The sequence below is a fragment of the Peromyscus eremicus genome, chromosome 8a (assembly GCF_949786415.1).
Source record: "Peromyscus eremicus chromosome 8a, PerEre_H2_v1, whole genome shotgun sequence".
NCBI classification, from domain to species: Eukaryota; Metazoa; Chordata; class Mammalia; order Rodentia; family Cricetidae; genus Peromyscus; species Peromyscus eremicus.
This window is the reverse complement of record NC_081423.1, coordinates 80,738,655-80,766,626: the sequence shown is the minus strand read 5'-3', so window position 1 is coordinate 80,766,626 and position 27,972 is coordinate 80,738,655. Positions and strand designations below refer to the sequence as shown.

General features: G+C 42.5%; 1 protein-coding gene across 3 annotated transcripts in view; it reads left to right on the top strand.

Annotated features, from left to right (window-relative positions):
* Fbxl20 (F-box and leucine rich repeat protein 20) overlaps positions 1-27,481 on the top strand; it is a 68,719-nt gene extending 41,238 nt beyond the window's left edge. For all 3 annotated transcript variants that reach the window (XM_059271668.1, XM_059271670.1, XM_059271669.1), the window contains exons 4-15: positions 252-326; positions 2,268-2,362; positions 3,609-3,677; positions 12,777-12,872; positions 15,805-15,931; positions 17,467-17,541; positions 18,723-18,853; positions 20,859-20,919; positions 22,214-22,258; positions 23,368-23,424; positions 24,703-24,915; positions 25,480-27,481. In XM_059271668.1, coding sequence (XP_059127651.1) covers positions 252-326; positions 2,268-2,362; positions 3,609-3,677; positions 12,777-12,872; positions 15,805-15,931; positions 17,467-17,541; positions 18,723-18,853; positions 20,859-20,919; positions 22,214-22,258; positions 23,368-23,424; positions 24,703-24,915; positions 25,480-25,587 — 1,152 coding nt within the window. In that variant the 3' untranslated portion in view covers positions 25,588-27,481. The remainder of the gene's footprint in view (positions 1-251; positions 327-2,267; positions 2,363-3,608; positions 3,678-12,776; positions 12,873-15,804; positions 15,932-17,466; positions 17,542-18,722; positions 18,854-20,858; positions 20,920-22,213; positions 22,259-23,367; positions 23,425-24,702; positions 24,916-25,479) is intronic.
* The last annotated feature ends 491 nt before the right edge of the window (positions 27,482-27,972 follow it).

Genomic DNA, 27,972 nt, shown 5'->3' with positions numbered 1-27,972 from the left:
TTATAAAGCACAACTGAGTGAGTCCATTGACTAAGGAAACCACAATTAGAGAGAAAGATGGTGGAGCAGATGCCCTGCCCGCCTCCCCAGTGCTGGGCTGCCACGTGGGTGCTTGGAGATACTGTCGGGAGGGACTGAGGAAGGTTTGGGTCATTCTTGGTTACTTGTTAGTGGAATTAGGAATTTAAATATTGCTAGTTTCTGTTTTCATTTTAACCACTGCTCATTCTATCTCTTTTTATTCAAAATAGGCTTGGAATGTCCTAGCTCTGGACGGCAGTAACTGGCAGCGAATTGACCTGTTCGATTTCCAGAGGGATATTGAGGTATAATTACATAATGTGTGGCCCCATTTCTTTCATTAGTAGTTACAGCACTAATCCTAGACATATGAATCTTTACTTTTCCACTGAAGAAATTATTTTTGATGCAGTTGAACTTGTTGAAGTCTCCAGTGTTCTCAAGAAGATTTTCTTAGGTGGACGTGATGACACAGGCCTTTAATTTCAGCAGAGTCGGGCAGATCAGCATGAGCTGGAGGCCAGCCTGGCTGCACAGGGAGACTGTGTCTCAAAACAACAACAAAAAGTGTTTCTTCAGGTTGGGGAAGAGAGTACGAGGATTTGAACCTAGGGCCTCCTGTGTGACAGGCCACACTCTGCCACTAGCTTGTATTTTTACCCCTAATTCCCTTCCGTTTTTGAGGATAAGTGGACTTATTTCCCTGAAATAATGCTAAGTTCTTTAATAACGTTAGTTTTGAATGGAGACCAGAAGGGTTTGTTTTGTAGTTTTTTTGTGTTTGCTCATGTAAAGCAGGTTATTTTACATTAATTTATTGAATGGTCAGGAGGCTTAAACCTGTTGGATGATAGTTGTGTTTGTTCTTGATGTGTATTTTGATTATTGGAAGAACAAAAATGGAGATAGTTTTTATGAAAAATGAAAAGTGGGTAAAAGTAAAATTATTAAATTGTTTTTACTAATGAGGGATGATTTTCTTGTGTCAGGGTGAGAGATGGCTCAGTTGATAAAGTCCTCGCCATCCAAGCATGAGGACCCGAGCTTAGCCCTCCAGCGTCTGTGTACAAGTCAGGAGTAGAGGTGCACCAGACTGAGGGGGTGGAAACAAAGACAGATGCATCCGAGGAGCTTCTGGCCACTCTACCAGTGTGGAAGCTCCACGTTCAGGGGAAACTTATATCAAAAAATAAAATGAAGAAGCAATTAGAGAAGACATCCCGACCTGCACAGCCAAGTGCTCTTGCACACATATGCACGTACCACACAAAGTTCAAGTTCATCCTCAGCTACATAGTAATCATACTAGCCTTGAGTACAGGAGATGTGTCTCAAAATCAACGAAAATCGGGCTGAAAAGATGGCTCAGCAGTTAAGAGCACTGGCAGCTCTTCTAGAGGACCCTGGTTTGAGTCCCAGCATCCACATGGCAGCTCACAACCCTCTTTAACTCCAGTTTCAGGGAATCAGGCTCTCTCTTCTGGCTTCCACAGGCACTGCATACATGTGATGCACAGGCCTACATGCAACCAAAATCCATACACATAAAATTAGAACAAACAAAAACACTAACATTATACCATTACGCTGCATTTACTTCACAATTCTCTGATCTCATGGATATATATACTTAAAAAACATGACCCAAGCCAGGCGGTGGTGGCACACGCCTTTAATCCCAGCACTCGGGAGGCAGAGACAGGCGGATCTCTGTGAGTTCGAGGCCAGCCTGGTCTCCAAAGCGAGTTCCAGGAAAGGCGCAAAGCTACACAGAGAAACCCTGTCTCGAAAAACCAAAAAAAAAAAAAAAAAAAAAAAAACCATGACCCACAGAATCATTTGGCAAGATGATAATTGCTCCTGGAGTTCCTGCTATATGCAGAATACTACAGTAAGTATTTTAAAGGACACAAAAGTAAATGTGGAAGGTTATGTCCTTCCATATCTGCGTTTTAACACAAGCAAAACGTCTACATGCATAGAAAGCTCTGCCAGAACTAGACAGCACCATCCCTTAAATACAGGCTATCCTACACTTTGAACAAAGAAGGTAGACTACAGTTGTGCTTTGAGTAGAGAGATTAATCAGAAAGACTTTCTCAGAATAAGTTGACATTTTCACAGGAAGAATTTTTATTTAGAAGCCTTTTCTCTTTATTTATAAATTGATTTGAAACAAAACAGCGAGGGTATGTTCTTGTCAAAAGAAGTAACGTAGGCCTTTTTGGTTAACTGTCTCTTTATAGGGCCGAGTAGTAGAAAATATTTCAAAACGATGTGGAGGCTTTTTACGAAAGTTAAGTCTTCGTGGGTGTCTTGGAGTAGGAGACAATGCATTAAGGTAAGAAAATATGTCTGTTTAAAAAATAACTTTGATCTCTTAGATTGAAGTAAAGACAGCACCAACTCACTCAGAAAAGGCTAAAGTAGATTTTCAATTCCTAAGCTGTTAAAAATGTAAGCATAGACATTGGTTGTAACAAAAATATCTAATAGGAAATGGGGACCCGGGGTGTAGTAGCATACTGTAATAATCCCAGGTTAGCGTGTTTGAGAAGGAGACTAAGTTTGAGTCTGCCTGGGCTACATAGCCCATAGAATAGAAAAGTGTTCCACGTTAAAGTAGTTCTTTGGGAACCTTGCTTAAGTTGTTTTTTTTAGGCGTTTGTTAACTCAAAGATAAAATCATTTAGCTTTTATTAACACAAAGATCAACATTTAGCCCCAGAAATTAAGAAGTTAAGGCAGAAGGATTGCAAGTTCAAGGTCAGCCTGGGCTGTGCAGTAAGACCCTTCTGAGAACCCTAGAAGAAGAAACTGTTCACAGCTTTAAAGAACAGTGTGAGGTGGGAAATCCATTTCTTTCCAGCCACCAGCTGCTTTGCCCTGTTGAGCTCTTATTCATACCTCACGTACCAATCCGTAAGTTTGTTTTTCCTCCACCCAACAGCCAGTTCTTCGATTGTGCAGATCCTGCCTGGATATTTCCATTCACTGCAACACTAACTGTCCACAGGCTGCCAGCTCAGTGCCAGAAGGCAGCCTCTACTTGAGATGCCAGTTGCAAGTCCCACATTACTATGCACAAATCATTGTTACCGTGACTCTTCTCAGATTTTCTAATTTGCTACAGTGAGTCCTACAATTCAGGAAAGCACCTTAGGTACTATTAACAGTCCGTTATAAAGGACATAAATGAGTAACTAGAGGAAGTGCTACACAGGGCAAGGTTTAGAAGGGACTGGAGCACAGGGGCACCTGTCCTTGTGGTGTTGGGGCCCGCCACCCTCCCATCACACCAACCCAGAAGCTCTGGTCCCATTGTTTAGTAGTTTTGTGGAGGTTGTATTATTACAAAGACATAAAGGCCAAATATGAGAACAAATGCTACTCCTGACATGTCACTCAGGAAATTACAAGGGTCTGAGGATCTCTATCCTAGTAACTAGGAGTAAAAACCAAGTATGTATTTTGCATATTATGGCATCATAGATGCCAACAACCAGTATTACCAGTGGTAATGCCTTTTTATATCTAGAATTTTGTCTACCTTATTTATAACCTTTAACTTTTCTTTCCCTATAAAGGACTTTTGCACAAAATTGTAGGAATATTGAAGTACTGAATCTGAATGGGTGTACAAAGACAACAGATGCGTAAGTATTGAGTTTTAGGAGGCTATTTCATAGTCCATAGTCTGTCCTACTCTAGCTGTGACTGTAGGCTAGTGAACACATTGAATTAAGTTTTCTTGATTTTGAACAAGTTTTTGTTGGTCTTGTGATGCTAGGAATGAACCCAGGGCCTTGCAGTGTACCACTAAACTATATCTCTAGTCCCAGAAGAAGAATTTTAAAAAGAAAAAAATGATTGAAAGTAGAAGTAGAATAGGAGCTGGGCGGTGGTGGTGCACGCCTTTAATCCCAGTACTTGGGAGGCAGAGCCAGGCTGATCTCTGTGAGTTTGAGGACAGCCTGGTCTACAAAGCAACTTTCAGGACAGCCAATCAGGACTGTTATCTGTTATACAGAGAAACCCTGTCAGAAACCAAAAAAAAAGAAAGAAAGAAAGGGAATAGGAAGCTTATTTTGAACTCATCTTTGATACTTAAAGTACAACTCAAAACTGCAGTTAATGTAGATACTGAGGGCTAATTATCAAAAGCCACATAACAGGTAATTCTATGAAAAGATTAAAGCCGTAAACATAGACCTAAATAGATAATATCATTAAAAGAAAATGACTGTGCCTTTTTTAAAAAAAATGTTAACATAATCCTTCATCTTTGAGAATCTTCCAGTCAACATGAGATGCACAAGTTGACATGGAAAACTTCCACACAAGACTGAAACAAGAGGACTAGTTTGAGGTTGAGGCCAACCAGGCTACAGTGAGACCTTGTCTCAAAAACATGAAAAAAAAAGACTGAATATCACTTGTCTAGGATATGTGTAAGGCCTTGAGTGTGATCTCTAGCACCACCAAAAACAGAAGAGAAAAATTACAGGGCCAAGAATACAGCTGGGGGGGGGGGCCAGGGGCCGGGGGCCGGGCCCCCGCCGCTGGAGAAATGGCTCAGCGGGTATAAGAGCACCAATGTATATAAAATAAAAACAAAAGAATGCAGCTCAGTGGTAAGGTATCTGCTGCATGCCTCAGGCCTTGGGTTTGAGCCCTAGCACTGAGTTCTATTAGTAAGTATTTCTAAACTGATGAGGGTTTTTCAGAAAACTTTTTGTAAGGTTTTTATTTTGTTTTGTTTTTCCAGACAGGGTTTCTCTGTGTAGTTTTGGTGCCTGTCCTGGATCTCGCTCTGTAGACCAGGCTGGCCACAAACTCACAGAGATCCGCCTGGCTCTGCCTCCCAAGTGCTGGGAATAAAGGTGTGCACCACCACCAGCTTGTAAGGTTTTTTTGAAGATTATTTATTATGTTGTTCTGCCTGCATGCCAGAAGAAAGATCTCGTTACAGATGGTTGTGAGCCACCATGTGGGTGCTGGGAATTGAACTCAGGACCTCTGGAAGAGCAGCCAGTGCTCTTAACCCCTGAGCCACCTCTCCAGCCCCCTTAAGGTTTACTTTTATTGATGTATTTATATATGTATTTGACTATATCAGGGTGTGGTGACATATGCTGTAATCCCAGGATTGAGAGGCAGAGGCAAGAATCATCTCCAGTTTAAGGCCAGCCTATGAAATATGAAACCCTGTCTCAAAAACAAAAGCAAGATAGGAAGAATGTTATATGTGTCTATAACCCCAGTGCTTGGTGTTTGGGAGGTAGAGGGTGGATCATGAGTTCAAGAGCAACCTCTGCTACATAGTGAGTCCCATGCCAGCCTGAACTACAATGAGATTCTGTCTCAAACAAAACAAAAATAGGGTGGAGGAGGGATAGGTCTCAAAGCAGTCCATGGAAACTGAAAGCAAATAAATACTCGAACCCAAATTGAATTATAAGCCGTGTTGATGCTGTAACTCAGAAATAAATGACCTCTACTGACTTTCTTTTGTTCAGTGCTGGTGGTCGAACCCATGGCCTAGTGTGCTCACCATGTGCTCTGAACACTGAGAGCCCATCACCAGCTTAGCTGTTAACTCTTGTGGCCATTCTTATCTATCTCATTGACCCCTCCTACTAATTTATCCTCTATGATTTTGTCATTACTTGAAAGAAAAAAAAGTCCTAGACAAGGTATTTAGTCTATAAATATTTTAAATTAGATTTACATCTTAAAGATCAAAGCCTTTTTATTCTCTTTAGTACTGAAGATCAAACCCAAAGACTGTGCATGTTAGACAAGCTCTACCATTGAACTAAAACCCTGACTCTGAGTCTGAAATACTTGCCTGGGGCTCCTGGCCCACCAATTCTGTGAGAAGCTCTGAGTAGTTACTAAACAAGGTAGATTATAAAAACCAACAGGTTTGGAGTTGCTGCATAGGTGGGCTCACATGATTGAAACATTATCAGTTAAAATGACAGTAAGGAGAGCCACAGCTCTTAGCTTGAAGCTGTGGGCGAGTAAGGTTCACGATGGAACAGGCAGGGAGGCAGCCTCAAGGGCATGTTCCCTGGGCTGGAGAGATGCTCTTGTAGAGGACCCAGACTCAATTTACCACAGTCACTTGTGGCTTACAACCTTAATTAACTCCAGTTCCCAGGATCTGGCACCCTCTTCTAGCTCTGTAGGGATTAGACATGCACCCAGTACACTTACATTCAGGCATACACATAAGATAAAAACAAATAAATTAAAAAAAAAGAAAAAAACCCTCATACCCTTATTTGGCCAGAGGCTATGTTCATGGGTAGCAGAGATCAGAATGAACACAAGGTATCCGTGTATTCCTGGTTGGTAGAGCTTAGGCAAACGTAAAAGGATACAAGGAAAACAGGGATACCTGGCCCACATGAGTGCTATCTGCATAGCATTTACACAAACAGGACACTTAGGGCAAAGAAGTAAGGAAGTCAGGAAACAAGAAAAAACACTGCGTAGAAACACCAGCAGCCTCAAGGGTCTGGATGAGACAGACGTCACTTAGAGCCTCCAGACTATACTAGACAAATAAATAATGAAACTAACTCCCTTGGGAAAAATAGAATCCAGTCAGCAGACGGAAATTATTTAAGAGGATGTGTTCTACCCCAGCACTTGGGGAGGGAGAGGTGAGGGGTTTTGGAGGTTAAGGCCAGCAAGACTACTTTGACCCTTTATCAAAAACACAAAAGAGGACTTGGTATGCAGCTCATTGCTGGAGTGACCAGCATGTATGAATGAATCCCTGGACTCAATCTCTAGCCACACACAAACAAACACACAAAGGTTCCACACAAGTATGCTAAAAATATAAAGATGGGTGGCTAGGCATGGTTGTTAATGCTTTAATCCCAGCGCTCAGAGGCAGAAGCAGGCTGATCTCTGTGAGCTGGAGTCCAGCCTGGTCTACATAGCAAGATCTTATGTAACCCCTGAAGGGCTACAGAGTAAGACCCTGTCACCACCCCCCCCTCCAAAATATACATAAATAAAAGAATGGAAAATGCTGTCTGTTCAAATAGAACATTCTACCCAGTGAGTGCAGAGTACACATTGTTTTCTAGCACACTTAGAACATAGTCCTGAATAGACCATAGTCTGAGGACTAAACAAGCTTAATAAGTTAAGATTAAAATAATAAGCAGATGTTCTCTTTCTATAACTAGAGAGCTAAACTAGAGATCTTCAACAGAAGAAAATCTGAGGAAATACCAAGAATTTAAAAATTAAGCAATATACATCTAAACCCAGAAATTCAAAGACAAAAAAATTCTTAAGTCTTTTGAGCTGAATGGAAATAGCTAGCCAGGCATGATGATTCATTCATACCTGTCGTCTCTGCACTTGGGAGGCTGAGTCAGGAGTATTGCCTTGCATTTCAGACCAGTTTGGGCTACAGTGATTACACAACTTGTCCATGAAACTCTATCTCAAAAAAAGAACAAAACAAAAAAGAAACTAAACACAATTTCACATATCATAAAAGGGGCATTTTCTTTTAACTGAATATGCATAAAAACAAAACCAAGCCAGGCATCATAGTCCATGCCTTTATCCCAGCACTTGGGAGGCAGAGACAGGCAGATCTCTGATTTTAAGGCCAGTCTAGTCTACAGAGTGAGTTCCAAGACAGCCAGAGATATGTAGAGAAATCCTGTAAAACAACAATAAATAAATAAATAAATAAATAAATAAATAAATAAATAAATCCCACCAGCAACAACAAAAACCATGAAACCATTTTTAATTTGTGGGCAGTCTTAGGAGACTACAAGAAGGCATTCTGTTAAAATACTATTTTAAGCGAATAATTTTAGGGAATTTTCCTTGTTTGATGTGCCTGACAAGGGAGCCCACACCTGTAATCTCAGCACTCAGGGGGTTGAGGCAGAAGAATTAAGGTGCTCTGGGCTCCATAGCAAGTACCAGACTGGCCAAGGCTACATAATCCAACCTACATAGGAGGCTGAGACAGGAGAAAGGACAGTTCAGGTTTTACTTAGGCCACAGAGTGAGGTCAAGGTCAGCTTGGGTAACTCAATAATGCCCTGTCACAAAAAAATAAAATACCTAGAGATATGAGAGACATGAATCAATGATAGGACCCCACCCTAGCAATGTGAGGCCTTCAGTTTAATCCCCAGTTCTATGAAAGAAAAGACAAATGTTGTGTTTCCTCTCGTAGCCCAGTCTAGCCTGAACCCTTCTGCATCAGCCTTTCCCAAAGTCTAGATGGTGGCTGTGTGCCACCACACCCTCCTGTAAGGTTTTACTCAATGGCGAAAGACTTTTTTTCCCCCCTGAGGTTAGAAGCAAAGTAATTGTGCCACTTTGAGGGCTGAGGTAGGGAGGTAGAATACAACAGGTATTAAACCCAGGGTCTGAAGTACATTAAATATGCACCCTTGTCACTGAGGGAAACTCCCAACCCACTCTGTTTCTAGTCCACACTGCGCTGGAGCATCTAGCCGGTGCAGGGAGTTTGGGGGTATTTTTTTGGTTTTGGTTTTGGTTTGTGGAGACAGGGTTTCTCTGTGTCGCCCTGGCTGTCCTGGAACTCTCGCTGTAGACCAGGCTAGCCTCAAACTCAGAGATACACCTGCCTCTGCCTCCTGAGTACTGCAATTAAAAATGTGTGCCACCTTGGGGCTGGAGAGATGGCTCAGCGGTTAAGAGCACTGGCTGCTCTTCCAAAGGTCCTGAGTTCAATTCCCAGCAACCACATGGTGGCTCACAGCCATCTATAACGAGATCTGGTGCCCTCTTCTGGCCTGTAGGCATACATGTAGGCAGAACACTGTATACATAATAAGTAAATCTTTAAAAAAAAAAAAAATGTGTGCCACCATGCCTGGCTAGGGTTTTTTTTTTTTTTTTTTTTTTTTTTTAAAGATTTATTTATTTATTAAGTATACAGCATGTATGACTGCAGGCCAGAAGAGGGCACCAGATCTCATTACAGATGGTTGTGAGCCACCATATGGTTGCTGGGAATTAAACTCAGGACCTCTGGAAGAGCAGTCAGTGCTCTTACCCTCTGAGCCATCTCTCCAGCCCGGGGTTTTGTTTTTTAATACATCTGGACAGATGGAAAATAAATGAGCAAATAAAAACAGTGAAGTAAAAAACCTTATTTATGGGTAATAATGCTACAAATCTGTTCATGCAAAATCATAAACCAGGGCCAGGAGAGATGGCGCAGCAGGGAAGGGAGTACCACTGTTTGAGGGTTGCTTCTAGCACCACATTCAACTCCAGGAGATCTGATGCCACACACACACACACACACACACACACACACACACACACACACACACACACACGTACACACCCATGATGGTCCTAAGGCGATTCAGAGGTGGTCGTGTATACCTATAACCAAAAGATCAGGAGTTCAAGGCTAGCCTCAGCTATATGAGATGCTAAAGTTACTGTGGTCGGTGGGCGTGGCGATTTACGTCTTAATCCCAGCATGGAGGTCAAGGCAGGTGGATATCTAAATTTGAGGGCAACCTGGTCTACATAGTGAGTTTCAAGACAGCAAGGGCTACACAGAGAAACCTGTCTTGTCTTGAAGAAACTAACTAAATAGAATGCTACTATTCATGAACAAGTTTTAAAAGCTCCTTATTGCCAGTGAGTTGACTTGTTGGGTACAACAGCACTGCTGGGCAAACCTAACGACCTGTGTTCAACCCCTGGGGCCCAAAGCTGCCTGTGACATCCACAGACATACCAAAGCACATCTGTGCCCACACTCAGTAAGTATGCACACAATAATAATATCTTCAGCATTTAGTCCCAGCACTCAGGAGACAGAGGCAGGCGAAGCTCTATGAGTTTGAGTGCAGCCTGGTCTACAGAGCGAGTTCCAGGACAACCAGGAATATACAAAGAAACCTTGTCTCAAAAAACAAACAACAATAATAATAATAACAACAACAATAATAATAATTCTCTGGATAGAAGATCAATATTCAAAAAATTCTGTTTCTATACATTAGTGATAAAATGAAAAAATGAAATTTAAGAAAGAAGTTTCAAAAAAGTTTCAAGTTAGGAAGTGTGAAACATGCTTGTAATCTTGGCACTTAGGAGGTTGGAGACGAGATTAGGAAATTAAGACTATCCTTGGTGACATAGTAAGTTTGAGGCCAGCCTGTGCTACATGAGACCCTGCTGTCTTAAGCAGAAACAAACAAGGCTTGGAGCTTGGAGAGATCGATCAGTCAGAACAGTACTGATACCTGAGTTCTGTTCTCTAGAACCCACTTTATAAAGCTGGAAGTGGTGGCACACACTTGTGGAAGAAAAGACAGATTCCTGGGACTCAGGGACTCAGTGGCCGGCTAGCCTAGTCTCCTGGGTGAGCTCTTGGTCACTGAGAAATCTTGTCAAGAAAGGTGACAGCACCCAAGGTCCCGTGGCCACCACATCTGTGCGTGGACACACCCAAAGGCAAACTCACCAAGATTTATCTTAAAAAGGAATGAGTATCTACAAATAAATGCAGTGAAGGATGTACAAGCTTTCTACACTGAAAACTTGCAAACCTTGCTAAGAGCAAGTAAAGATAACTTAAGATGGAGGAATTAGTTTATAGAGTCCATGCAGGTCCCACCAAAACCTCAGCAGCTTTTTTTCTTTTTCTTTTTTTGTTTTGGTTTCTCTGTGTAGTCCTAGTCCTGGATCTCACTCTGTGGACCAGGCTGGCCTTAAACTTACAGATTCGCCTGCCTCTGCCTCCTGAGTGCTGGGATCAAAAGCTTGTGCCACCACTGCCTGGCTGACTTTTTTCTTTTTTAAAACTAACTGATTTAAACTTTTATGGGCACACAGTACATAAAACTGTTAAGTGAAGCCCTCAAAGAAGTTAGCTACCCAGTTACATCTCATTCTAGACATGGCAGTGGTTCCTGGGACTCAGGAGCTCTGCACATCCAGTTTGAAACACTGTCTCAAAAATGCAGAGCAAACAAATAACAAACAAAGCCTGCGGCCAAAAAGGGAGATGGAAATAATAATAATAGAATATTGGAGACTGATGAGAAGTTAGTTTCTGGTGCTCTGAGGGCATGTTGGGGCACATGCCTATAATGCCAGCACTTGGCAGGCTGAGACAGGAGGAGTATGTTAGTTGAAGGCCAACCTGGACTACAGTGTAAGACCTTGCCTCAAAAAAGAAAGTTTTCTCTATGTTCCCATTTCTGGCCCACCTTTCTTTCTGTGCTGATAGTGCACCTGCCGACGTGGTGAGATACTCCTAAGACCCACATGACTTTCTACAAGAAATACAGCAGGCACCAGCTCCACAAAGTGGCATGGCACAGGACAAGGATTCTCCGTATGTGCAGGGAGAGAGCAGCGTTATGTCAGGAAACAGCAGCTGCCACGGGCAGACTAAGCCTGTTTCCACAGAAAGGTTAAAGCTGCAGCTGTGCGAGGCTTGTGTTAATCCAGCTGGAGATCTGAGAATTCCAGCCGGTACAATAGGCGAGCGCTGGACCCAGTTCTACGCCAGTTTTATGGAGACAAAGTCATGAGCTTGTGTGTATATCTGTGCACCACATTGCAGCTGGTGCCTGTGGAGGCCAGAAGAGGGCATCAGATTCCCTGGAACTGGAGTTACAGATGGTTGTGAGCCACATTAAACCCAGGTCCTCTAGAAGAGCAGCCAATACTATATATATAAATTTATTTTATTTCATGTGCACTGGTGTTTTGCCTGCATATATGTCTGTGTGAGGGTGTTAGATCCCCGGGAACTGGAGTTACAGACAATATTGAGCTACCGTTTAGATGCAGGGATCTGAACCCAGGTCCTCTGGAAGAAGAGCAGCTACTGCTCTTATCCACCGAGCCATCTCTCCAGCCACACAACCAATGCTTTTAACTGCTGATTCATTTCTCCAGTTACAAGCTTATGTATTCTTTAAAGTATTCGTGGGCTCATCATGGCTGCACAAGCCTGATGATTGGAGTTTGATTCCCCAGAAACCATGGTGGAAGCAGAAAAACAACTCCTAAAAGTTGTCCGCTGACCTCTCCACAAGGGCTGTAAGGTATACTTTGATACAGGTATACATACGCACATACATCATATATATGTGAAAAATCTTAAAATTAAATGTATTCATATAGGGTATTGGGTATGACCCAGTAGTGGAGGGCTTGTTTAGCATGTGTAAGATCCAGGGGTTGACCCCAGCACTGTATATACACACAAATCATAAAACATTGGACGGAGGCCAGGCAGTGGTGGCACATGCCTTTAGTCACAGCATTCAGAGGCAGAGGCAGGTTGATCTCTGTGAGTTCAAGGCCAGCGTGGTCTACAGAGTGAGTTCCAGGACAGGCTCCAAAAGCTACACAGAGAAACCTTGTCTTGAAAAAAAAAAAAAAAAGTCAGGTTCTTTCATTGCTGCAGAAAGTTTTTTAAATAGAAAATAGAGTGAAAACAGAAATAGAGCTTTGGTGCTATCTTTCAGATGTTTCTGGAAATTTTATGTATTATTTTTATGTGACTGGGAGTGCAGCCACACAATTGTCACAGCATGAGTGTGAGGTCAGAGGACAACTTTCAGGAGGGTCTTCCTGAACCCGACTCATTCAGATTGCATGGCAAGCGCTTTTACCCACTGAAACATCTCTGTGGGTATGTGTTCTTATCTTAAATGTGTATTCATTATTTTCTTTTTCTCTATTTGCAGTACCTGTACTAGCCTTAGCAAGTTCTGCTCCAAACTCAGGCACCTCGACTTGGCTTCCTGTACATCAATAACAAACATGTCTCTCAAAGCTCTGAGGTAAATTTCCTGTAATAGTATGCCTGTTAATACATACTTGGAAAAAATAACTGATAATACAGTTGGAGGTGACAGTATTGTTTTACGGGTGTGTGCTGTAGTTCCCAGAAGACCTTTTCTTTTGCTCCTGCTGACATTCAAATCACAGGGTACATTAATATGAAGTGTCCAGAGATAACTAGGAATTTTGAAACAGAGCAGTGTGGGTTATCCATTAGTGAGTAGATGTTCATAGAGGACTGCTCTTTTAAAAAGAAAAAAAGCCAGGCGGTGGTGGTGGCACACCTTTAATCCCAGGACTCGGGAGGCAGAGGCAGCCAGATCTCTGTGAGTTCAAGGCCAGCCTGGTCTACAGAGTGAGTTCCAGGACAGGCTCCAAAGCTACACAGAGAAACCCTGTCTTGAAAAAACCAATAAATAAATAATAAAAAATAAAAAGAAGAGAAAATGGCATGTGTTGTTACACCTTAGTGGTTAAAATGGAGTCTGGAGCCAGGTTGTCCTCTGACAGCTTTGGCTGAACATAGCTCCAGTGAGCTTCTCCTTGTAATCTTGGAGCATTGTTCCTAGAATTCCAGGAGATACTATCAGCCTGCACTGTAGAAAATTGTGCCTGTATTCAAGAGTTTGGAGTAGAAGAGACCTTCATGTACTTCCACCTGACATGTATAAAGTGCTTTGAAAGCTGTCTGGCACGTGGCAACAATGTTCATCATTTCAGTATTCTCAGGGTTTCTAAGTAGAGTAAAGCAGGGTGTTGAACACACCAAGAATCCCAGTACTGGGAAGCCTGGGGCAAGAGGATCATTAGTTCAAGGCCAGTGTGGACTTCACAATGAGACATTCTCCAGCCGAGTGACAGACTCTAGAAGACAGTGTTTGTGAAAGGTTTTTATTTTCTCTACAGTTGAACCTGGGGTTTTTCATGTACAAAGCAGGTGCTGTCCCCAAGCTCAATGCCCAGCCTCCCTTACCCTTCTCCTTTTCATTTTTCTTTGTTGTGGGTTAATACAGGGTCTCACTTTGTATCCCTCTAACTTATTATGTAGACAAAGCTGGCCTTGAACTCGGAGATCAACCTGTCTCTACCTCCAGAGGTCTCTTGAGGTTTTTTTGTTTGATTTTTGCTTTTTAATTTTTAGATAGTGTCTCACTATGTAGACCAGACTGACCTTGAATTCACTCTATAGTTCAGGAAGGTTTTGAATTTATGATCCTTCTGCCTTAGCCTCTGAACTATCTGGGATTACAGAGTGCTACCAGACCTGACTTAGAAAAAAAGACAGCATGTCACATATTCCAGGCTAGCCTTGAACTTCTGAAACTCCTGCCTTCAGTTCCCAAATAAAATGTATTTTAAAGGAAGAGTGGCTGGGTGATGGAGGCGCATACCTTTAATCCCAGCACCGGGGAGTTTGAGGTCAGCCTGGGCTACAGAGTGAGATCCAGGAAAGGCTCCAAAGCTACACAGAGAAACCCTGTCTCAAAAAACTAAAAAGAAGAAAAAGAAGAGGGAAATACTCCTTTCCTTTGGAAATCTACTCTAGACTTTCCTAAGTAGTTAGGGTACTATGGGTTTGGTTCTGCTTACACACATTAAGAATTAAGCTGGGGCAGGGCAGTGGTGGCACACACCTTTAATCCTAGCACTTAGGAGGCAAAGGCAGGCAGATCTGTGAGTTTGAGGCCAGCCTGGTCTACAGAGTGAATTCCAGGACATCGAGGGCTACACAGAGAAACCCTGTGTAGAAAAAGCAAAAAAAAAAAAAAAAAATTAACCAAACTCCGTATATTATGGTGCTGCACACCTATAATCCCAGCGTGAAGGAGGCTGAAGAAGAGAACTGTATGTTCAAGCCCAGCCTTGGCTACATAGTATTAAGCCAGCCTGGGCTACATAGCAAAACCCTATCTCAGAGAGAGGAAGAATAAGAATGTAAATGAGATAAAACACGGCTCCTTTTGGAACTCCCTTGTGAATACACAATGTGTCTAAAACTGCTTGCCATGTAAGGCCATAAATATGGTGACACTTAACATTTATAAGACACTTCCACACAAATGATCTCATTTATTTTATGTAGTAGATAGGACAAGCATTTACAGATTTTTAAAAAATCTAAAAGGTTGTAAGGTTCCGGGTACTACTGAAGCAGCCATGAAATGTGTCTAAGATGTTGTGCTCATCAGTCCCACAGAGCCTAGAGATGAAAAAGACTTATAAGCATATATTGTGTTGCTACACTAGCTGGTGATAGGTGTGGGTGTCTCAGTTCATGTAAACCTGGGACCGGATGTGGCTAAGCTTGCACTGAGAGGTTCAGACAAACTTCTTAAAGTGACTTGCCTGGAGTCAGATTGTTTATGTTGAAGATGAGCTTAAACCTCGATCTCCTGGCTTTATTTAAGGACTGTCCTATGAATAAGCAGGGTACTTAGAGCCACTTTGAGCAGTTTGCAATGACAGGAGAAGGCTTAAAGCCTTCAGTGTTCCGCATGGGACTACACTGACCAGAACAGGCAGAGTCAAAGGAGAAGCTAGTGTAGATAAAGGATGAGCAAAGCCTCACTTTGGCCTACAGGAACAGACCTCTAGAAATGTCCCAGATAAAAAAATACATAGAGCCTTTGTAATTTTTTTTTTTTTAATAAAAATTCACTAGAACTTTGATACTAGTAAAATTCCTTGGTGGAAAATCTGAGCTTGAATCTGAACTGTCATTGGTTACTCTGTAAAGTTATACTAGTCATTTAATTTCCATTTCCAACCTGTATCTGAAAAACAGTATGTGCTTTGTGCTTGTTGGTAAATTGGATTTAAAATTCCCTGCCTAGTGACACAGTCCCACCCCGTGAACATCACAGAGATGAGACCCGGTGGCTTTGGGACTGGAGGTAGTGACACGCTTGTCTCGTTTTGTTTTATCCTAAGTGAGGGGTGTCCACTGTTGGAGCAGTTGAACATTTCCTGGTGTGACCAAGTAACCAAGGATGGCATTCAAGCACTAGTGAGAGGCTGTGGGGGTCTCAAGGCCTTGTTCTTAAAAGGCTGCACACAGGTAATGCTCCGTGGAATGCTCATGAGAGTGAGGGGCTGTGAGCACTTTGGAGGTATCCCAAGATGTCTGTCCTAAAGAAAGTGGGACTTGTAGATACTGCTGACTGTGAAGACATGTGCTTACCCAAAGTTAGTGTTCCTCTCAGAATTGAAGCATGGGAAGATTAATATCTGACCAAAGTGTAAATGGGGGAGAAGGGACAAGGTGGAGAGACACTCGTGTAGTGTCATTTGTCTGTAGTAGAAAGAACGTTTCTTTATTCCTTGTTACTCTGAGATGAATAGGCAAACAAGGCAATCTTGGCAATTTATACTCATATAACCAGCAGTTCATGGATGTGCCAAGTCTGCAGAAACTGCATTTTAAAGGTCTCATTTTACCTCCTGCTGTAATGCCACAAGTACAACATTTCATTAAAAAATTCTCAAACCCAGGCATGGAGGTACATCCTTGCAATCCTAGAATTTGGGAAGCTGAGACAGGAGGATCCTTGTGAGTTCAAAGCCAGCCTAAGCTACATCATAAGACTCTGTTTTCAAAAAAAGCCAAAAGAAACAAACAAAAAAGTAATAATAAAAATAAATAAAACTCAGTTTCTTGGGTAAAACAAAACAAAACTGATGAGGTAGCATTAGAAAGAACTGATCCGAGAGTACTGCCTGACATTTGTTCTGGGAACTGCTAAAGCTGTACCATGGACTCCATTCCAAGTGCCCTCACTCACTGTTTTGCCATAATGGAAAGAGTTCTTTTGTTTGAAGCAGAACTTTGGATATATGATTGCTTTAAAACAACAGCTTGAGCTTCTGGTGATTTGTGGAATCCTGAAAAATATTGATTGGCATGCATCGCTATGATCAATTCCTCCCATCTGTCCCCAGTGCTGTAAGTCCTCAGGAGCAGATAAACACTGGGTTTCCGTTCTCAGCTCCTTCCCCCAAAGCTTGTCTAAAAAGACAATAAAAACTCTATGGGCTGTAGAAGTGAAAATTATTTTGCCTTTGTAATCTTTCCACAACTTACCGTGAATATTTAATTTGTTAGAAACAAAATACATATTCAGACATGATGACTCAAGCTTGTGGTCCCAGCTCTGGAGGCAGACACAGAACTACAGGTCAAGGCCAACCTGGTCCACATAGGGAGTCCAGAATAGCCAGAACTACATAGTTAGATCCTTTCACAGGAGAGAGAGAGAGAGAGAGAGAGAGAGAGAGAGAGAGAGAGAGAGAGAGAGAGAGAGAGAGAGAGAGAATCCTAACCTTAACCTTTTCTGGATTTGATATTAATAATAAGAATTTGGTATGACAAGAACTGACTTCAAAAAATCCTGTAACTATTACTACTAGGAATGAGACGTGATCATGTTTTTTGTTTTTTGGGTCTTCTTTTTTTTTTTTTTTTTTTTCTTTTTTGTGGTTCATTGTTCCTTTGCAACTTGGTTAGCTATATTGAGAATGTATTGATGAATGTGTATAGTCTTTTTCTCCTTTTAAAACAATGTCAGTAATCTCTTATGTTTTCAATCTTTTCAGCTGGAAGATGAAGCTCTCAAGTACATAGGTGCACACTGCCCTGAGCTGGTGACTTTGAACCTGCAGACTTGCTTAGTAAGCATCCCTTCCCATAATGCTTCTGTGTTAGTAATTCCTCCTAGTAACATTCCAAAAGTTTTATCAAAAATAGTAGCTTACAGGCATAATGACACACACCTATAATCCCTGGACTGAAACCCCAGGGCTGAGCAGATTGGGACAAGAGAATCATGAGTTGAAGGCCAGCGTGTGTTATGTAGCAAGCTCTAGACCAGACTAGGCTGCATAGTGAAACCCTGTTTCAAAGACAGAACAGGCCTAGTGACTCACCTGTGATCCCAGCAGTTGATCGCCTGAAGCAGAAGAATTGCCATGAACTCAAAGCAAGCTGAGTTACATAGTGAGACCCACACAAATGTTTATATACACTTTCCTTTGTGTATTTTTTTATTTTGAACATAGTCTGATTATGTAGTCCAGGATGGCCTTGAATTTATCCTCCTGCCTCAGTCCTTCCAGTGTTAGGGTTATCGGTGTTTGCTCATACACGCAACTCCGACATTTTACTTAATAATTGTTTGTTTGTTTGTATGTTTTTCGAGACGAGGTTTCTCTGTGTAGTTTTGGTGCCTGTCCTGGATCTCGCTCTATAGACCAGGCTGGCCTCAAACTCACAGAGATCCGCCTGGCTCTGCTTCCCGAGTACTGGGATTAAAGGCATGCGCCACCCAGGTTACAATTTACTTTTTCATTAATAATTTTCAGCTATGCTTGTAAATATGTTTATACTCTTCAAAGACTGCTTTTCTAACTGGGCATAATGGCGCACACCATTAATCCCAGCACTCGGGAGGCAGAGGCAGGCAGATCTCTGTGAGTTCAAGGCCAACATAGTCAACAGAGTGAGTTCCAGGACAGCCAGAGCTACACAGAGAAATCCTGTTTCGTAAAAGAAAAAGAAGACTGATGTTTTTAACTGTTCTCAGGTTTTATAGCTTTTTAAATAAGCCCTCACCATGACATGCCCGGTACCATTAGGTTGAAAAGAGTCTGACCCCTCTCTTCAGACAGAGTGAACACAGCTGCGGAGTCGGCAGGAACTAGGAGGGACTGTTGCCCCTAGGTTTGGGGTATCTGGTAGATGTCCAGGCCGCCTGGACTCCTCAGTGTTGCTGCTTCTACAGAAGTATTCTTATTTTATTTTATTTTTTATAAGTACTGTATATTGATTTTTCTCACTTTTCTGTCTGTTTTAGCAAATCACAGATGAAGGTCTCATCACCATATGCAGAGGGTGTCATAAGCTGCAGTCCCTCTGTGCTTCTGGGTGCTCCAATATCACAGATGCCATCCTGAACGCACTAGGTCAGAACTGCCCTCGGCTTAGGTAAACATGGTTTATTTAGCTTAAAAAAAAAAAAAAAATCAAGGGATGAAGAAGCTGCCTTTATCCATGTTTTTCCCTTGGAATTTTCCAACTTTAAGGCATTGCAGTGACACTACCCTTCTAGCTGACTACCTACTGGCTTTGTTAATGTCGTGAATAAGGAATCGGTCTTACTGGTCATAATAGAAAAAATTAGTACTTTCTTAAAATTCCTTTCTCCACTTTTTTGGTGTTTCAAGATAGGTTTCTCTGTGTAGCTCTGGGGGTCCTGGAACTTGCTCTTTAGACCAGGCTGGCTTTGAACTCACAGAGATTCCTTCCTCCACTTTTTAAAAGCCCATCCTGAGGCTACTTATATTGTTGTAATCCATGGAAGAAAAATGTTTTAAACTTAGTTCTGCAGGAGAACTTTTTGTGTTTATCCTCTTTTATTTATGTATTTATTTATTTATTTATTTTGAGGCAAGGTCTCTCTATTCTGTAGCTCTGGCTATCCTAGGACTCATTATGTAAAGCAAGCTGGCCCCAAACTCAGAGATCCACTTGCCTCTGCTTCCTGAGTGCTGGAATCAAAGGCGTGCACCACCATGCCTAACCATGTTTATCATCTTTTAGAATAGCTATGTTACTCTGTAGGTCTTCTCTGCTTGAATATGGGAGTGTCTGGGTGTTTACCCAGAGTTTTCTGTTAGGATGCACATAGTATCAAACCATAGTGGTATTCTAGAAGAGCGTGCACAATGCTGTTTTGTAGTGAGTGTGAATGTCCCCAGTGACTTACAGTGGTAGTTAGGTACTGTTTTAGGTGCTTTACAAATACTGATTTTTAACATAAGCACCATTTCTATCTTCATATCCTAGAAGAGAAAGCCAGAGTCCAGGGGGTGAAGTGACCTGTGAAAGTCCACAGCCAGTAAGTGCATGAGCAAGGATTCCGAGACAGGCCTCTGGTACCAGAGCCCATGAAGGCACTTTCTTACATATAGTAACAATTATAAAGCAACAAATCTAAAGACTTTTTTGAGATGATTGCCTAGTGATGGCCTAACTGTAGTTGCTGACAGTATCGAGGTTTCTTCCTGGTTTATAGTACCTTCAGCCTAGAGTAGAGTTCTTCTCGGGCTGAGAAATAACCAAACCTCCAGAAGACAGTTGGTGTTAAGACTTCTCTACGTTAGAGCGAGGGCTCTCAGCTCCACCCTCCTGTGTGTCTGTTACTTTGTGTGAGTGCCAAGGCTCTGCCCTGACTGTGTTCTCCTTATAGCATCCATTTCTTTTTATTTGATGAGGATTTATTGTGCTTTGACTTTACCTTTTGACTTTGGTTGTAAGGGTTTTTAGGGAAACATGATCTTTGGTGCCATCACATAGCACAGATGTTACCAGACTTTACACAGGAAAGAGCAACTTTTGATCTCCCAGCCCTGTGGGTCGTATGAGGTCAGTGGTTAGCAGGTGCTGAGTAGGAGGGGGTTGCCGTCCTGGCTTCCTTCTGCGTGCCCCAGGGGCCTGTGGGAGGAGACAGGTAGCTTCGAGCTTAGGGCTTCATACCTGGGCTAGACCTGTCCTCTCATCAAGTTTTTAAAGCTGTTGAAATCTGCAGAGACCTACATGAAAGACAGAAAATAGTTTACTTCAGTGACAGATGAACTGAAACAGAGTATTTATCTCCATTTCCTTTGTTTTCTAGGAGCAGGCTGCCCTCTTTGGGTAAGCAATGTGTCATCAAGAAGGCTTTTAATGCAATTTGTCATTAACTACAAGCTTCAGTTATATTCCTCTGTATTTGATTACATCACCCTGATATGTGGTATTGACAGGACCTCTTTATGATAACTATATGAGAACAAACAGCAAGATCTGCGTACAACCTTGTTCAGTTATTAAAGTCACTCTATATTATAAGTGTTAGAGAATAAAAGATTGCTTTCTTAAGTTCTTGCTGTTTTAGTAAAACCAGGTTTCATGAACAAAGACCTTTCTTTTCACTTTGTTCTTTCGATAGAATACTAGAAGTGGCCAGATGTTCCCAGTTAACAGATGTGGGCTTCACTACTCTGGCCAGGGTAAGTGTTTCTCCAGGTTCTGTGGTTGGCTTCCATGGGTTTTCAGGGGTGGGGGAGAGTGTTATTTCAGAGGGAAGCAGCAAAAAGAGAAACTTAGCATGGCGGCAGCAGAAGTGGGTGTGAGGCAGGGGGACCTCCTCTGTGGCTGTCTGAGCCTTCTTGTGAGAGCTATAAACCTCTCACAAGGCAGCCGGTTCTGGAAGTGCAGATGTGTTGGAGAGCGCTGTTTGGGGAGACTTTGAGTTCTCTGCAGTTTTATTAAGATGGTGAATTAAACTAAGCAGAGGCTTCTGGTACTTTATAAAACTCTGATTTGCTGTTGGGCGGTGCTGGCACACAGAAGGCAGAGGCAGGTGGATCTCTGTGAGTTTGAGGCCAGCCTGGTCTACAGAGAGAGTTCCAGGACAGCACCAAAACTACACAGAGAAGCCCTGTCTCAAAAAAACCTAAACAAACCAACCAACCTCTGACTTGGTATGTAATTGAGCGAGAAGAGCGTTCAAGGAGATACAAGCCTGGTTAATAACATACCAGTCACTAGAGACTTTTCTGTACTTTCAGGGGATTTTATACTTATAGTGGTTTATATAAAACACTGTAGAATAACAGCATTTCCTTTTTTGTTGTTGTGTGTGTTAGTTTGTTTGTTTGTTTGTTGAGACAGGGCTTCCCTGTGTAACACCCTGACCGTCCTGGAACTCACTCTGCAAATCAGGCTGGCCTTAAACCCAGATCTGCGTGGCTCAATAACTACATTTTAAATTGTATTGACTTCGATCAATATTAAAGAATAAGGGGAATGTAATTTGCTGAGTTACTTTTTTTTTTATTTAAAAAAGATCTCTTTGCCCAGGTGTAGTGGTGCATGCCTTTAATCCCAGCACTCGGGAGGCAGAGGCAGGCATAGGTGGATCTCTGTGAGTTCGAGGCCAGCCTGATCTACAGAATGAGTTTCAGAATAGTCGGGGCTGTTACACAGAGAAACCTTGCCCTTGAAAAAAAATAAATCTCGTTGTTAGCCTATTATTAATTTTTGGTAAAATTATTCCTTTGGACTTATAAAATGTTCAGTATTTAAATGTGAAATAATTGAGACATTTTACTGTGGTCAAAGTCTTCTTAAATTTATGATTTATTCAGGGATGATGATATACATTTGTAATTAGTCATAGCCCATGGGAAGCTGAGGCAGGGGATCATGGGTTTGAGGATAGTCTACTAGTTTTTTTTGGCTTTTATAATTTGCCAGTGTTTTAAAAGTTTGTACTGAATTTTATGGCATTATACTTTATAGAACTGCCATGAGCTTGAAAAGATGGACCTAGAAGAATGTGTTCAGGTAAGCATGTGCTTTGTTCACCGGAGCATTGTGATAGAAACAGTACGGTCTTGCAGAATGCCTAAACCTCTCCCTTATGTAGAACACTGGGTATCTTCCAGGCCCACAGGGAGTGGTGTTTGTGCTATAAAATCATTGAGCAGACACTGCATGAGAGCTACTGTTTGTTAGTAACTGAATACCTCCCCATTCATCGCCTTACTCTTGTGCATGCCTGAGTGCCCTCTGTCTTTTCTAGTGTCAGTCCCTCTGAACCTGCCCTCTACACCCACCAGTTCTCAGAGCCTCACAAGCTCTGTCTAATAGAAACAAAGGTTGGAGAGGAGCTGGAACAGAGGCAAACTTACAGTTTATTTCTAGTCCTAGGATCGATCACTCTGCAACATTTTCCTCCTATAATATTCATATGCCACCCAGGTTCCAAAAGTGCCCCCAATTGCCCTATGTGGTGGTATGCCTTGTGGAGGTGGGGCAGATACCTAAAATTTTAAGGGTGTTTTGACATTAATTTTTCATGGATCATATATATACTCAGGTTTTTCCCTCTACTGGTCCAAAGAAAGGACAGCATTAAGGTCTGGTGGACAGAAGTTCTAAAGTTTTTATTTAGTTTAAAATATTTAGTGGAAATGGAGAGATGGCTAATTTAATTAAAATGTAACATAATTTAAAAAAAAAGTAACAGTTTTAAACAATGAAGGCTTAAAACCCAGAAAAGGTTCTTAGAAGTCTGGCAGTTTAGGCAAAGCTTAGGGAAATCATTTTTTCAAAAGCAAAAAGCAGATGTCTGAGGCCGGGAGGTGGTGGCACACACCTTTAATCCCAGCACTTGGGAGGCAGAGCCAGGCAGATCTCTGTGAGTTCGAGGCCAGCCTGGTCTACAGAGCGAGATCCAGGACAGGCACCAACACTACACAGAGGAATTCGGTCTTGAAAAACCAAAAAAAAAAGGGGGGGGGGATGTCTGAGGTTGACCCTAAAGAGACTACCCTCATACTAGCTAGCATCAAATGCCCTTGGGGTGTGTGTGTGTGTGTGTGTGTGTGTGTGTGTGTGTGTGTGTGTGTGTGATAGAATTTTACCTACAACAAACTTCTTTGTTTTTTTAGATCACAGACAGCACATTAATCCAGCTTTCTATACACTGTCCTCGGCTTCAAGTATTGGTGAGTTTGACTTTCAGTGTTTTGTATTTTTTATTTATTTAAAAAAATTAGATTTATTTACTTTACTCTATGTGTCTGGGTGTTTTGCCTGCACACACCACTTACTTACTTTGTTCCTGTTGGATCCCCTGGAACTGGGGTTATAGGTGGTTGTAAGCCATCATGTGGGTGCTGGGAACTGAGCTCAGGCTCTCTTTAATATCTTATTGTGTGTGTGCACGTATGCCATGATGCACATGTGGAGGTCAGAGAAAAACTTTCTGGAGTCAATTCCCTCCTGCTACCTCTACATGGCTTCTGGGGAGCGAGGTCGGGTCACCAGGCTTGGAGGCAAGTTCTTCTACCCTCAGAGCCATCCTACAATCCCACCTTAGAGTGTTTTATGTGTTATTATATCTAATCAGTTACATTGCTAACCAGGTGTGGTGCTGTGTGCCCATAATCCCAGCACTCAGGAGGCTGAGGTAGGAGGATAACCTAGAGTTTAAGGCCACCCTGGTTATATAGTAATGTGCATTTGCATAACAAAAGTGCAGAATCAACCAATGCTTTCCAGGACAAGGTCAAAACAGAATACAGAACACTTTGTGTATTTGGTGCTATCCAGAATTGGGTTGGATGTTCTGAGTTTCCCAGAACTAGAGTTTAAGGGAAATTGGTCAGATCATGTCTGATACTAGCACCTGATGGCTTTGAAAGTCTTTGTCAGCTAGTCGTTCATTTGTGCCCCTGAAGGAGATATTCCATATTTAGTTCCGATTTCCTAGAATGTTGAGTATGAAAAGCTTGAGCCTTGTCTTGCCCTACAGATAAGAAAAGTGTTAATTTGAGGAGTGGACTTCTTTTTTTTTTTTTTTCTTTGAGACACTGTGGTCTCACTATGTAGCCCTGGCTGTCCTGGAACTTCCTATGTAGACCAAGCTGGCCTTAAACTCAGATCCTCCTGCCTCTGCTGGAATTAAAGGGGGTGTACCACCATACCTGGTAGGGGTGGGTAATTTTTAAAGCTGTCCTACTTTGTGAAGTAGTTCACAGTCATTCCATGAATTCACAAAATAAATTTAGAATTATACCGAAGGGGAAAAGGAAAGTCAGTCATACATGCTGAAAGCAGAGACCATCAGCTTTGGTCTGCATTCTTATTTCATCATGCATGGCTCTAGATGGCACTCCAGTCACCAGGATCAACCAGAGGGTCTGTGTTGGACTTTGACATAAGCCTGTGGCAGGAGGAACGTCAGAAGATCCTTGTTGTCCATCTTTGCTCTCTGGTTGCAGAGTCTTTCACACTGTGAGCTCATCACAGATGATGGGATTCGTCACCTAGGGAATGGGGCCTGCGCCCATGACCAGCTGGAGGTGATTGAGCTGGACAACTGCCCACTAATCACCGACGCGTCCCTGGAACACCTGAAGAGCTGTCACAGCCTTGAGCGGATAGAACTCTATGACTGCCAGCAAATCACGAGGGCTGGAATCAAGAGACTCAGGGTAAAGCTGCCCCACCCTTCCCTCATCTCTCCTGTTCTTGTCTCTTCTGTTCTTTTCTTTTTCAGATTTAGACTCTCATGATTTCTTTCTTTTAATTTCCTTGGCTATTTAGCAAGGGAGGAAAAAAATAACAACCAAAAAAGACCCCATGTAGCAATTTTCCTGTTTACTGAGCTGAGGGCTGTGTCTAGAGATGGTAAGGTCCTGAAAGATGTGATTCCCCATTTTTGTTTCCTCTCAATAAGGAGCATACTGCCTTAAACCTAGTAAGTATTCAGACATAGTAAAGACTAGAAACATGTTTTAATTCAAAAAGTAATCATTTTAAATTTGTCTAGCTTCTTCCAGCTATGGGATTCTAACTGTGAATCCCTTTGGGACAAGATGAAAAATGAGAATTGTTTTTGCTCCCCTCCGTAGAACAGAGTAGAACCTAGGCCTCCTCACATCCTAAGTAGTGCTTAGCCAGTCCTACACTCTGGTCCTTCAGCCCCTTGGCTTCTCTGAGAAACAACATTGCTCCTGTCTAAGCGCTCTCTTAGTAATGTTTCTGTCTTGTTTCAGACCCATTTACCCAACATTAAAGTCCACGCCTACTTCGCCCCTGTCACTCCGCCCCCATCAGTAGGAGGCAGCAGACAGCGTTTCTGCAGGTGCTGCATCATCCTATGACGGTGGAGGTGGTCAGCTCGGTGAACTGAGTACTTAATGACACTTCGAGACTCACCGTGGAGTCTCTCCAGTGGAAGCGAACCCAGGATTCGGGGCAAGGGTTACAAAAGCGAGGGCAGCATCCAGATCCCCAGAGCCACACGTACACAGGCACAGGCCCTCACCCCATCCGCTGCAGTCCGTGACCATGGCACTGAAGTTCGTACTGGCTGTACCAAGTGGATTGGTAAAACTTAACCATTCCTATTGGACGTGCCCAGAAGAAATCTTAGGCCATGGTAGAGAGGAGGGGACATTCCAGCAAAACCCAGCGTTACTGCTACTGTGGTTTCTTTATTTTATTAAAGGGTTTCTGTGGGGATTTTGAAACAGTAACTGCAATCTTCCAGGGTGAAAGGGTAGCATGGAAAACAATATATGATGAATCCAGGGACCAGAAAGAAAATTTCTTTGCATCCTAGAAATGGTAGCCATCCATTGGGAGATGCTTACGAAACTTCTGCGCTTCCTTGTTTCCATGCCAACATGCTGAGCATGCTCACAAAGAAGGCTCGCCCACTCACCTGGTGTTTTAGTATTTGGCCCAGAGGTTTCCTTAGCAGCTATATTGAAATTGCTGGGGTCCAGATAATGATTCCTTTTCCTTAGCTGCTCAGTCTGTCCCTGTCACTGTGCACCGTCTATCTCCTTTGCTCACCGTGGCACTCGGGCTCAGTCTGCTCCAGTCACGGTCTGCTGCTCACACTCAGTTGTTACTCCCTTGCTGTTGTGTTTACAGTTTGCATTTGGGATGATTAGTTGGAGTTACCAAACATTTTTAAAAGAAACATCAATAAATATTTTTTTAATCTAAATTTTACCATTAGGGGACCCTGCCTGAATCTTTGCCAGTCTGGAAGGAAAACTTAACGGGAGCAGGAAAGTTAGGATAAGAAAGAGTCCAACTGTTTGGATGAAAGGAAACTTTGCCTTTTGGTTTCTGTTGTATCTTCTGTTCTCAATGTCCCCTGCACATTTCAAATCTCTTCCAAACTTGGTGAGCGTATTAAGAAAGGAGAAGTGCATCATTAGTATGAAGTGGATGGCAAATCCCCAAACAAAGCCTGGATGTCCCCACTATCCAAGCTCAAGCACAAATGGCCCATGTTGTCCTGTGTTGACAGGAACATGGTGAGATCTCTGCCTGTCTGCAGAGTTACTTGAGTTACTTGCTTTGCAGCCGTGCGGGGATTGGGGTGGTTACAGTTAGTTTCTGGAGCCCCTCCCCTGTTTAATCCCACCAGGGATACTAGAAGAGCTCTGTAACAGCCAGCTGCCTGGGTCAGGGTGAGCAGGGTTGTATCGAACGGTGACACCTCAGAAGACCCAAGCGTAGCAGCCCGCTCTCTCTTGCTCGCTGCAGACTTCCTCTGAGTGGGATATGAAGGCAGCCAGGCAGGGGCATTGGGGCAGCCAGAGAACCTTGAGAGGGAATAAGGGGCTCAGTGTCTATACCAAGCCTGGGACCTGGCCCCCCAAGCTGAGAAAAGGGGTTTAGTACCTAGTACCTATGGCTCAGAGTCAAGAAGAAGCCTCTTCAAAAAGAAGACTCACAGAAAATGAGAGAAGTTAAATGAGTTTCTAAAGCATATTTCTAAACTCCAATGTTAGAGGCCTTGTGTGATGTCTAATAGGGTGTTGGGGGAAAGGCTTTTTAGAATGTGGATGTGCAAGCCAATATGATCCCAAGATGTTAAAAGGGTTGTTTTAATGCTATAGGTACTGGTTCTACCAGAATATTTAAGAATAAAGTCTGATTTATTTCTCCATTAATGTAGAAAACAATCAGATGGAAAGGTCCTAGAATTCTATACTACCAGATTTATTTATCATATTAAATGTATTTAAAAACTTATTTTATTATGCTCTTTTGAAAGCTAAATTACTTGTGCTTTTTTATTCCTTCTCCCCCTTATGTTCAAATTACCTTGCAAGAAATTTCTTTTTTCCTCTGAGACCATTTGTTGTGTTGCCAAGCCTTGGCACCTGGGCTCCAATTCCCCTCCCCCTCAGCCAGCATCCTGAGTGAATGGGACTGCAGTGGCTCACACTGCTTTACCTGGCAGGAATATTCTGCACACCTTCACCACCAGAGACAAAGTCTTACTCTGTAACCCTGGCTGGCCTGGAATTTGTGGTTACCTTCCGCCTCAGCCTCCCAAATGCTAAGATTATAGGTGGGAGCCTCCATATCGAACTCATCACACTTTTAAAGCTTGACTCAGTGCACACAGATGTGTACCCACTTCCAAGTGTGTTTAGATTTAGACCCCTAAGTCTCTCAAACAAAGCTATCAGCTCTAAACTGTGTTGTTTGATTTTGTCCCCTAAGTGCCTAACGAGTTG